At 44.0% G+C, this 12,718-nt stretch overlaps 1 protein-coding gene across 1 annotated transcript in view; it reads left to right on the top strand.

Annotated features, from left to right (window-relative positions):
• LOC111861013 (acyl-coenzyme A thioesterase 1-like) overlaps positions 1-11,841 on the top strand; it is a 41,557-nt gene extending 29,716 nt beyond the window's left edge. Inside the window, exons 4-7 of the mRNA XM_023845269.2 lie at positions 781-851; positions 6,447-6,542; positions 8,302-8,602; positions 10,890-11,841. Of these exons, the coding sequence (XP_023701037.2) occupies positions 781-851; positions 6,447-6,542; positions 8,302-8,602; positions 10,890-10,993 (572 nt within the window). The 3' untranslated portion in view covers positions 10,994-11,841. The remainder of the gene's footprint in view (positions 1-780; positions 852-6,446; positions 6,543-8,301; positions 8,603-10,889) is intronic.
• The last annotated feature ends 877 nt before the right edge of the window (positions 11,842-12,718 follow it).

Genomic DNA, 12,718 nt, shown 5'->3' with positions numbered 1-12,718 from the left:
AGCTGTACGCAGACTTAGTCACCCCACCAGCCAGATACCGCATTTCAGGATCGTGCTAGATATTTTCACAAATGACCGACCGTTATATATATACTGCCTTGTTACGTGCAGGCTTGACCCAGGTTATCATCTGTTCTAACCAAGTCTTATCGATATGCTGTTTTGTTTGACACTTCCTTGGAAGGTATCCGACATACACCAAATGTAATTAAAGTACTCACATTATAATTAAACGCAACAATAACAACTTACCGAATTCCTCCAAAGCTGTCATGGAGTTCAATGCTCCAGTCACCTGCTTTGCATGGTGTTTGTTTTTAAGGCAGCCAGCATCGCTGTTTTTAGCTGTGTTTTCAAATTCTTGTATTCATTTTCACTTTTTAAAACTTGTTCACGGCTTGCTCCATTATTCTGATAACTCCTGCCTTCTCCAATTCACTCTGCATTGCTTCGTAAACTTTTGTTATCCACTCTGTCAACTCTAACCCCGCCTCCTGACGTCACGTGCTCCCAACTCTTGCCCAGTAGTCTTTCGGGGTCAGAAAAATAAGGTCCGGCCCAGATATATCAACCACTGTTGTTTTTTGCTGCGAATGCATCAAACGGACCAGAATTTAGGCTCAGCACGGGCACCGGCTCTGCTGTGAAGCTGCTAGTAGAGGATTCTGAGCGGGACAGGCTTTCATTGTGTGCTTAATGGTCGTTCTTCTATGATCGGAATTGCAGATGTTTTATGTTACATGTTTATGTTAATAACCTCTTGTTTCTTTTATTTGCCAGGTGATTCCTACACACAATTCCAGTTTGCTGAAGAGAAGGACTGGGAGCTGGATTCACTGGCTAACAATCAGGCACGAGTTAATTTTATTTGGCTAGCATAGCTTTTTCTCATAAAAATATTATTTCTGAGAGACGCTTTGCATTCTTGAATTTGCTGAAAATATTATTTAACTGGTTTTTGCATACTGATTGTACAGCCCTGTTTACACTTGATTTTAAAATGCGTATCGGGAGATCAAATCACAAGTGGACAGCACTACATACAAGTGCAAACGACCACCCAGATGTATTGTGATCTGATCACTCAAATTACTTACCAAGGTGTCTGGGATGCATTTGACCACGCATCTTTTGTGGTGTAAGTGCTAATGTGTTATGAATGCATCCCCAACAAGGATGTCACAATAGCATGGCACAGTAGCAGTGCATGGGGCAGTAACGAAATCTGAACACAAGTGGTCACCTTGGAGACACATGATAGACATGGTGATGTGACTTGGTTTTCTTCTTGTGATTAGATAACCCAAGATACATTTTAAGACCAAGTGCAAATAGGGCCTAAGATAGGGCTGGGCGATATATATAATTTTGTCATATATTCGATACATTTTTACATACAAAATGGTTTGATAATCCATCCATCCATCCATTTACTTCCGCTTATCCGAGGTCGGGTCGCGGGGGCAGCAGTCTCAGCAGGGAAACCCAGACTTCCCTCTCCCCGGCCACTTCCTCCAGCTCCTCTGGGGGGATCCCGAGGCGTTCCCAGGCCAGCCGAGAGACATAGTCCCTCCAGCGTGTCCTGGGTATTCCCCGGGGCCTCCTCCCAGTGGGACATGCCCAGAACACCTCACCAGGGAGGCGTCCAGGAGGCATCCTAAGCAGATACCCGAGCCACCTCATCTGGCTCCTCTCAATGCGGAGGAGCAGCGGCTCTACTCTGAATCTCTCCCGAATGACCGAGCTCCTCACCCTCTCTCTAAGGGAGAGCCCAGCCACCCTGCGGAGAAAACTCATTTCGGCCGCTTGCACTCACGATCTCGTTCTTTCGGTCACTACCCACAGCTCATGACCATAGGTGAGGGTAGGAACGTAGATCGACCGGTAAATAGAGAGCTTTGCCTTTTGGCTCAGCTCCTTCTTCACCACGACAGACCAATGCAGCGCCCGCATCACTGCTGACGCCGCACCGATCCGCCTGTCGATCTCCCGCTCCATCCTTCCCTCACTCGTGAACAAGACCCAGAGATACTTAAACTCCTCCACTTGGGGAAGGACCTCCTCCCCGACCTGGAGAGAGCACTCCACCCTTTTCCGGCTGAGGACCATGGTCTCGGATTTGGAGGTGCTGATTTTCATTCCAGCCGCTTCACACTGGGCTGTGAACTGTTCCAGTGAGAGCCAAAGGTCACGGTCTGATGAGGCCAACAGAACCACATCATCTGCAAAAAGCAGAGACCTAATCCTGAGGTCACCAAACCGGACACCCTCAACGCCCTGGCTGCGCCTAGAAATTCTGTCCATAAAGGTTATGAACAGAATCGGCGATAAAGGGCAGCCCTGGTGGAGTCAAACCCTCACCGGGAACAAGTCCAACTTACTGCCGGCAATGCGGACCAAGCTCTGACACCGGTCGTACAGGGACCAAACAGCCCTAATAAGGCAGTCCGGCACCCCGTACTCCCAGAGCACTCCCCACAGGACTCCCCGAGGGACGCGGTCGAATGCCTTCTCCAAGTCCACAAAGCACATGTAGACTGGTTGGGCAAACTCCCACGCACCCTCCAGGACCCTGCCGAGAGTATAGAGCTGGTCCACTGTTCCACGGCCAGGGCGAAAACCACACTGCTCCTCCTGAATCCGAGGTTCAACTATCCGACGGACCCTCCTCTCCAGCACCCCCGAATAGACCTTACCAGGGAGGCTGAGGAGTGTGATCCCCCCTATAGTTGGAACACACCCTCCGGTCTCCCCTCTTAAAGATGGGAACCACCACCCCGGTCTGCCAATCCAGAGGCACCGCCCCCGATGTCCACGCAATGCCGCAGATGCGTGTCAACCAAGACAGCCCCGCAACATCCAGAGCCTTGAGGAACTCCGGGCGGATCTCATCCACCCCCGGGGCCCAGCCACCAAGGAGCTTTTTAACCACCTCAGCAACCTCTGCCCCAGAGATAGGGAAGTCCACCCCCAAGTCCCCAGACTCTGCTTCCTCATCGGAAGGTGTGTCGGTGGGATTGAGGAGGTCTTCAAAGTATTCCTTCCACCGACCCACAACGTCCCGAGCTGAGGTCAGCAGCGCACCATCCCCGCCATAAACAGTGTTGATGCTGCACCGCTTTCCCGCCCTGAGACGCCGGATGGTGGACCAGAATCTCCTGGAAGCCGTTCAGAAGTCGTTCTCCATGGCCTCGCCAAACTCCTCCCATACCCGAGTTTTTGCCTCAGCGACCGCCGAAGCCACGTTCCGCTTAGCCTGCCGGTACTCATCAGCTGCTTCCGGAGTCCCACAGGCCAAAAAGGCCCGATAGGACTCCTTCTTCAGCTTCACGGCATCCCTCACCACCGGTGTCCACCAGCGGGTTCGGGGATTGCCACCGCGACAAGCACCGACCACCTTACGGCCACAGCTCCGGTCAGCCGCCTCAATGGAGGCGCGGAACATGGCCCATTCGGACTCTATGTCCCCCGCCTCCCCCGGAACATGGGAGAAGTTCTGCCGGAGGTAGGAGTTGAAACTCCCTCTGACAGGGGATTCCGCCAGACGTTCCCAACAGACCCTCACTATACGCTTGGGCCTGCCAGGCCTGGCTGGCTTCCTCCCCCACCAGCGGAGCCAACCCACCACCAGGTAGTGATCAGTTGACAGCTCCGCCCCTCTCTTCACCCGAGTGTCCAAGACATGCGGCCGCAAGTCTGATGACACGACTACAAAGTCGATCATCGAACTGTGGCCTAGGGTGTCCTGGTGCCAAGTGCACATATGAACACCCTTATGCCTGAACATGGTGTTCATTATGGACAATCCGTGACGAGCACAGAAGTCCAACAACAGAACACCACTCGGGTTCAGACCGGGCGGGGCGACTATATCTAGTCGGAACCTCACAGCCTCGCGCACCAGCTCAGGCTCCTTCCCCACCAGAGAGGTGACATTCCATGTCCCTAGAGCTAGCTTCTGCAGCCGAGGATCGGACCGCCAAGGTCCCCGCCTTCGGCCACTGCCCAACTCACACTGCACCCGACCCCTATGGCCCCTCCTACAGGTGGTGAGCCCATTGGAGGGGGGACCCACGTGCCTTGTTCGGGCTGTGCCCGACTAGGCCCCATGGGTGTAGGCCTGGCCACCAGGCGCTCGCCATCGAGCCCCACCCCCAGGCCTGGCTCCAGGAGGGGGCCCCGGTGACCCGCGTCCGGGCAAGGGAAATCGTGGATCCCTTGTTATTACTCATCATAAGAGGTTTTGTGAGCCGCACTTAGTCTGGTTCCTCACCCAGGACCTGTTTGCCTTGGGTGACCCTACCAGGGGTTTAAAGCCCCAGGCAACTTAGCTCCTGGGATCATTGGAACACGCAAACCTCTCCACCACGATAAGGTGTCGGCTCCAGGAGAGGTGGTTTGATAATGTATTGTTATATCAATTTATTTATTGTTTATGGCGACAATACAGTTAGTCATTAAAATGGCTGGAAAAACAGATCGGGCAGTGCCAGAAAATGCAATGAGATGTATGCACTGACAGTGGCAGAAAATGTAATGTGGTGTACACATGCTCGAAAATGCTGTGCATGCGCAGACAAATCAGGCAGGCGGTACGGATCAAGGATCAGGGATCAGGTACTGACAGACACCCCCACAAAGCCCCGCCTACTACTCCACACAGCCTCATCCACTCACACTGTGTCCAAAAGAGGCCAGATAATGAAACACAAAGCGAAATGCAGAGCAAAGGAAATGAAACATTGAAGAGCATAACAGATGTACCTTCAAGAGAAATGCGTGCTGAAAAAAGAACTATCCATATATATAGCCGCTAAAAAAAATTGAGACCTCTCTATATTTTTAAACAAATCTGCATTTTTAAATCCTGGTTTAATCATAGTTCTGCAGGCAGACAGCTATGCTGAGCAGCAGGTTGCTTTTAAGTTCAAAAGCCAGCCAGGTAAAGGGCGGAAGTGACATTCTAATGCCAGAGATTACTATTAACTTATCTCACAGTTTCTCATGAATCGTAGGATTACATCAAGTGACCTTCAAATGGAATGGTGTAGGTGTGAGGTGACAGTTCGTATCAGGCTTCTAGAAGCAGGACTGAAATCCAATGAAACAAGGAAGAAGCCCTTCATTAATGAAAAACAGAGACGAACCAGGCTGCAGTTTGCAAAAAATATATATTCAGACGCACACCCAGAAATTGAGAAACAAAAATTGTCCTGTGGTCTCTTAATTTTTTTGCATGTGTGTGTATACTGTATATGTATATATATAAAAAAAATTAAAATATATATATATGTGTGTATATATATACAAAAAAATTGGCAGAGAAAAAAATCTCTCAATACATTGATTTGGTTTACAGATTACATCACCTGCAGTGCTATGTGGTTGTAATTTGACTCCATGTGCGCTTAGTCAACTTGTAGGTTTTTTTTTCTTTTCATGTGAAACAGAAGAGCAAAACAACACTGAAAAAATAATGTTATGCAATGTGCTATAATGGATATAAGCATTTACCTGAACAATTCTTACATACTTGAAATAATTGTTTATACTTCAGGCACTTGGATATTTAATATTTTGCATTTTTTTATAAGAAGTTTTTTTATGTCTTATGTGATATTGTTCAGCAGATGTACTTTTTGTTTTCCAAATTATTTTAAAGAATGGCAATGGCAACTTTATTTATAACGCATTTTCACACAACGAAGTTGACCAAAGTGCTACAAGTGTATCAGAATAAGAATAAATGCCAAAAATAAACTTAAAATCACATCTAAAGTACATAAAAAGTAAAATAAATAAAATAGACTAAAAATAATAAAATAAAAATAGAATAAAAGTAAAAAATATAATAAAAAACAAATTAAAAACAAATTAAAAATGTCAACATGTCATGCTGTACCAAAGGCCAAAGTAAACAAATGTGTTTTGAGAAGTGATTTAAAAACAGATGTAGAGGATGCTTGTCTGACATATAAAGGCAGCTCATTCCACAATTTAGGTGCTACCACCGCAAAAGCCCAATCCCCTCTGAGCTTCCGACTAGTCCTAGGCACACTCAGAAGGAGCTGGTCAGCCGACCTGAGAGACCGAGAAGGTGTATATGGATGAAGGAGATCAGAGGGTTACAGAGGGGCAACACCAGACAGACACTCATAAACAAATAAAAGCAATTTAAATTGGGTAGAGTGTGTGTGTGTATTTATGTATATATGTATATATATATTTGTGTGTGTGAATAGAATTGAACACAGACACACAGAATATAGAGATAGAGATATTGTCTTTCAGTCTTATCACCCTGCCCTAGCCTAAGAAGCAGTATAAAGTAAGAGGTAGAGGTGTAGGGCCAGACCTACCTCTACTGCAGAACTGCAGTCTGTACTAGTGTGATGGCCAGCCGATGCTGTCACCCCAGCCAGTCATGGTGGCTGATGTTTTGGCAGATGAGCATCTTGTTCATGGACGTCCAGGCCGTGGCTCAGTCCCTCCAGCTGCTCCCGCTCTGCCACAAACTGAACCTGGAGCCAGAACTTGTCCAGGTAGGTGTTGAAGTGTCACATTACTTGAGTTAAATTGCCAGAATGGTTTTCCCTTTAATTCCAAATTGTATAGCAAAACTTGCTCTCTAAGATTTTATAAATTTTAATTTAAAAAATTCATAATGGAACGTCATAAAGTGCAGTGTATTTTGCTGTGCCTGGGCTTAAACAGGGGTGTTCAGCTACTATTCTTCTAAATATAATATGTGGAAGGTGTAGCTGACTGCCAAAATGCACCAGCTAACCTGGGGTCTTATCCACAGGCTGTGCTGTCCGACGCCATTCGAGGTCTTTAGGTCATTAGGCCATGCTGTGTCATTTGCTGCTGCTTTTCGCTAAAGTCAGGACTCCAGATTAAGATTTCCAGTGGTAGCAGTGGTGCTACCAACCTTCTCAGTTGGTCGCACCAGCACATGATTTGGTCGCAATCGTTTTGGTGCAGCATGGTATTTAGCAATGACCTTATATGCTGATGAATAATTGCATCCCAGTCTGCATACTCTAGTTTCTGTATTGATGAAAGTTTGACATTAACTCAAAACTTGATACAGTAACACATTAGTGAGGGTTAGAGGCACAGATTCCTGCGAATGCGACAGTTTGCAAATAATACTTGGGCACCACTAACCTCTACCCATAACAGATTTGCTAGCCTTCAGAAATATAAAACATGTATTAATTACCAATTTCTAAACATATACTGTACTGTGCACTTTGCATGTCAAATTACTTTGTCATTCCATATAAACCATCTCAATGATCTCCCTGAACGTACAAAGTTATCACTCTACACATTGTAAGCATTACAGTATGGAATCATTATTAAAAATGCAAAATTAGCTGTACTGAAAAGTTCAAAAGTTACTGTAAGAAATGCAAAGTTCCACAGTTACAAAGACAGGCATCAGCTACAGACCACTTAATTTTTGGAACACGTTAACACCACAGCTAAAGGCACTGTTTCACACATTTATTATTAGTCTGCGTATATGTACATACTCCTGCCTGCAGGTAGGGAGAGACCAACTCAAAAAAAAAAAAAAAGTCACACTTAACCATTGAAGACAAAAAAAACACTTTCAATCACAATTTAACGCAGTACCTGTGCAGGAGCAAAACATCATAATCATTATCATACATTAGCACAGATGCAACCATGTGAAATTTTATCTCTTACATGATCAATAAATGGCTTGTATATGCAAGCATTTGGTTGTGGTCTGGAGCCAGGAAAGTGCAGTTTTATATGTAACAGAAGTTTTCACACCACAGCAGAATCCCTCTCCACCAGCTATATTTGATGAAACTGCTTTATTAGGTGTCAGGTTTGCGATCAGCAGATTCTGAATGTCCTTTGTTTTGACCTGCACACATCACGAGGACATGTATACTTTCAGTATTTATTTTGCCTTGATTACTTAATGGCTTCCTTAGAAATTACTTTCTACTAGTGAGAAAGAACGTGTTTGCAGTGAGTTTGGAATTTAGCACTAAGGACATATTTTAAAATATCAATATTTCTTCTTAGAAATTATTGAAGAGTCTGATTCCCGGGGTCCTCATTAAAGCCTGCTATTCTTGTTTTGAATCTAAGCCTCACACTGGCTTGATGCACACATCATAGTCCAGTGTTTGTGCACTCCATTTGCCCACTGCTCGTGCATCTGCCTTTTTGCACCAATACTATTAGTCACATCCTTCATCTTGTGTCACATTGTAAATGAACCCCGTGGCTGTTCACTCTGCTGTCTGGCCTCAGGTGACAATGCCCTCAGAACTTCCCATAATGCCGCTGAAGGTCCGACAGGAGGCATGCATGACGGAGCAGCTTAAGGCCGCCGGCACCGCTCACCGAGGCTTTGCCAGGGGCCTGGCCTCTCCCACTGTGGCTGTGCCAGGCTCCCACAAAATTCAAGGGCTTCCTCCAAACGGCACCTCTGCACCCGCATCAGAACCAGAGGTTGCCGATGAGGAGCTGGATTTCCTTCTGAGTTTACAGCATCCTGCCACCAACATGAAAAACAGCGAAGCAGATTCCAAACAAACGGCGGACGTTCCAGGTACTTACTCAGTCATGCAAATCCTGACAGCCTGCAGTGGTGCATGTGCTCAGATACTGGCTCTCTCTATTAGTAGTATTGCAAATATATCACCACTGACCAGTGAATAGTTGCATAAGAAATATTTAGCCAATCTAGATGTGTGTTTTTATACCATAAAGACCACATGTAGCATGGAATTAATCTGTATGCACGAGTCTTAATACAGCATAAAAAAAAATTACTTTAGACATTGATTGTAAATTGACGCATTTTTAAAATCACTGCTATTGGTTCATCATGGTACAACTATTATAGTAAGTAGTACTTTTTGTGTAAAAATTTAATTGTTCTTAACCTACTTTTTTGTAGTAAACGCCCTACACAGGTCAAACCAGTAGTGGGGAAAAGGTGACGAGATTGACAGTTTGCACAAGTTAAACTTTCTAAGCATTTGTGTGAAGCAGTATCATTTGAGGTCGTAACCAGAGTAATTTCATAAAAACCCAATCGGCATCTTGCAGTTTTTTTATACTCTAAAACAATGTTTCCCAGTCTGGTTCTCATGGAGCCCCAGACAGTCCATTTAAATGATACCTCCTTAATCATAATGTGAAGACATTAAGACAAAGCATCATTTCTGGCAGATTGTAGAAAAGAGGAATATTTTCTTATTCTAAAGAGAGATTTTAACTATTTTATGCCATATGCTTCTAATGTCTGTTGTAGCTGAATAACAGAATCACTTATAGAATATGCTGCAGGCAATTATATTTATATATATATATTTTTAACAGATATATTTTAAATTGTGTTTGAAATTTGAGATTTTTAGCCTGCATGTCAAGTCTAGGCACATGCTGTTTGCTTTCCAGACAATTCGCTATTTATGGAAAGCCATTTGAGCATTTATTTGTTTTGCTGTACTAGTTCGGACTTTGGCTGTACTAGTAAGACATCCTGGCGCACTAGTACGCGACTAGGTCGTACTAGTCAAGCTTTTTCATCAACTTAACGTGTGGGCCTGAAATTTGCTACATTAGTTAACTAGTAAGGCTTAAAATGCTTACTAGTAGCACTAGTATAGGCCAAAAGCTCCACTAGTGACACTACTAAAGGCCAAAATGTCCACTAGTTGCACTAGTAAAGGTGTTTTGACCTCACCAGTTTGACTAATAAGGGGCAATAGTCCACTAGTGAGAGGTTCAACTAGTTATCTAGTGTTCATTTTGTCCTTCACTAGTGTAAGTGTCTTTTGCCCTACTAGTTACACTAGTGAGGCTAAAAGTGTTTACTAGTAGTACTAGTCGAAGCCAAAATGCTCATTAGTGGTACCAGTTGCACAAAATTCTAATCAGGAGGCGGGAAAGGGGCAAACTTTGAAGCTTCCTATTGGTTCCCCAGCAAAAGCTCCACCCAGCCAAAATGTAACCCTATAAAGCCTGGTGAGCTTTTACTGTCATTAGCTGCCTTCTCCTAGCTTACAATCCATGCAGAATAAAGCATGAAAATGAACCTAAAAGGTATTAAATCATTTTAATGTTTGTGCAAATTCACTTCTTGCTTTATTTATTAATTTATTTTTTATGTTGAAACGGAAAGATGTGTAATCGGTTTCTACTGAGTGCGTAAGCTAAAACAAAACTGCTTCATTGCAAATATGAGACACCAAATCTGACAAAAACAGAGCGATGCCATGTGCCGATACTAAACCTTAGATATAGATTTTTAAAGAATCTGGACATGAAATTAGATCTTAATCAGAAATAAGTCCAATAAAGATTAAAAATGGACATAACTGGAGCCAATCATCATTGTGAAAACTTTGCCACGTGCATACTTAAGTCTAAAAAATGCTGGAGAAGAAAAGTTATTGGCAGATGTTTTACCAGTCTACCTGCTACACCAACCAAAAGGGATTTTAGCATTTTTGAATGTATATACCTCTGTATTCTCTAGTCAACACCCTTAATTAACTATCCAACATCATACCTAAAGACATTCACAGCTCAGAGCTGCTGCCAAGGGGTGAAAAGCAGCCAATCACTAAAGTTATTATGCGGTTATACACAGGGCAGCTTTTTGAGCAATGTTCTCAGGCAATTGCCACCCAGGTGAGACAAAGGGCAACTCTCCTGGATCAGGATGATCACAAAAAGTTGCCCAGTGCTGATCAAAGTCTTTCCAATAGAAGTCTGTTGCCCAGTATCAATGGGAAAGTGCCTGAGCAACATTGCCCCATGTATCATCACCCTTTGTCTATGCATAGCATTCTAATGTTAGAACTGTGTGTGTGTGTGATACGCAGAGCGGCCTCCAGTAGGGGACACTCTTGTGGAGCCAGAGCCAGTGAAGAAGCCAGATCAAACAGAAGAGGACCTGGAGGACTGGCTGGACAGTATGATCTCCTGAATGCTGAGGAGGAGCCTTACTGAAAGAGGGCACATACCAATGCAGTCCTGCCCTTCACATCCTTGGCATTTATTCAAGCTTGACATATAACGTAGTTCTTCATATGGCTTAAGTAATCGTGATCAAAAGGGATTTCTTGTATGTAGAATATGCATGTGTTGACTGCTCTCCTGTCAGAACTGCATTGGGGCTTGAGAGAGATTATGGTACGCAGTCACAGGCAGAATGTCGTATGGGGAATTTCAGCCAGCACGTCTCAGGAAAAGGCCCCTGGTTGCAGTTACGTGGGATTTAAGATGATGCTGAGAGAGTACTGGACCTTCCTGGAATGTCAAATATGTAGTAAATTATAGTCTAAGGCCTTAGACTGGGATATTTAAATGTGTGCTATGGCACAGCATGTCTCACTGTGGTGGATGATGGTGGATTTTGCAGTTCCAGAATTGCTTTGCACTTCAGTATCATGTATGTTGTGTTTTCACATATGGAACCAAAATAGTGTTAAGTTCTAATGTTAAAAAAAAAAAAAACTGAATGTTACTTTTCTCTTAAGAAAAGTTGAACAAGCTTTATTTTGCATTTCATTTCTTTTTCTTTTTTTTTTTTTTTTCTCCAAAGCAGTTTCCATAAAGCATTTAGTTTCAATTCTAGTCAGAGGTATGTGTGTTAGCGAGTTCGGACTCTGTGCCTGTGCTTGGAAGGTCACCATAGAAACATGCCAGGTGATTTGCTTCTAGAACTCATTAACCCAATACCTTCTGTTTCAGCTTATCAGGACAAATGGTGACTATTCTGACTATTTAATTATAGACAGTTTTCAATATATTAAAATAATACTTTGCTACTCATTTTTGTGTCGAATGAGCGGTTGCTAGAGGAGTCCTGAATGAGGCACATTACCTGCATTGTGAGGGATTGTCAGTTACAGCACTACAGCCATGTGGTGCGTTTCCCTGAGGGTGATCCGGCTCAGAGAATCCTCATTGCTGAGGACCCAAGCGGCTGGATCAGGCTTGGGGACACCCATATAACACCTGGCTGCGGCAGATGGAAGGCCGCTTCCAGAGGGTGGGACTGGACCGTGGATCTGCCTGGGGGATCGTTGGTCAGGATCCCGAGGAGTGTCACTGTGGCACAACATCAGCACATGCTCCCCAGCCTGACCTGACCTGTACTCATTTTCTTTTGTATTTGTACAAGTGACGTAAAGCCTTATAAATGACAAAAAGCCTTACAAAAAGCCTAGTTTGTAGCAAGTACATAATGTAATGACCAATTTAAAACAAATTATAAGTCAAAGTCCTTAAGGCACCTTGCTGAGTACTACTTTTATTCAGTTTTAGAGTTTAGCTAAAAATGGTAATTATTGTGCTTCATTAAATTGAACTTACATATTAGTAACCATTGTATAGCATGATTCTTCACAGGTTTTCAATTTGATCTCACGTGGTCTATTTCATAATTATGCATTGTATTTCCATCAGAAGTACTTGCATGATGCTATATTACCACTAAAAATCTGCTTAATTGGGTAGATAGTGCTAGCATGTGACGTTTGAGCCCCCATAAAAGCCACAACCCATGCAATTAAAGAAAAATTATGTATGGAGCTACCACTTCTAACACAGAGAGAAGAAGCTATTTTATAACATGGCCCTTGATGCTGCTGTTGTCAGCTAGCCTGGTGGTCAGTGTCTAAAAGGACTTATTTGAGCAAAATATATA

The sequence above is a fragment of the Paramormyrops kingsleyae genome, chromosome 19 (assembly GCF_048594095.1).
Source record: "Paramormyrops kingsleyae isolate MSU_618 chromosome 19, PKINGS_0.4, whole genome shotgun sequence".
Lineage (NCBI taxonomy): Eukaryota > Metazoa > Chordata > Actinopteri > Osteoglossiformes > Mormyridae > Paramormyrops > Paramormyrops kingsleyae.
This window is presented reverse-complemented; position numbering and strand designations above follow the sequence as displayed.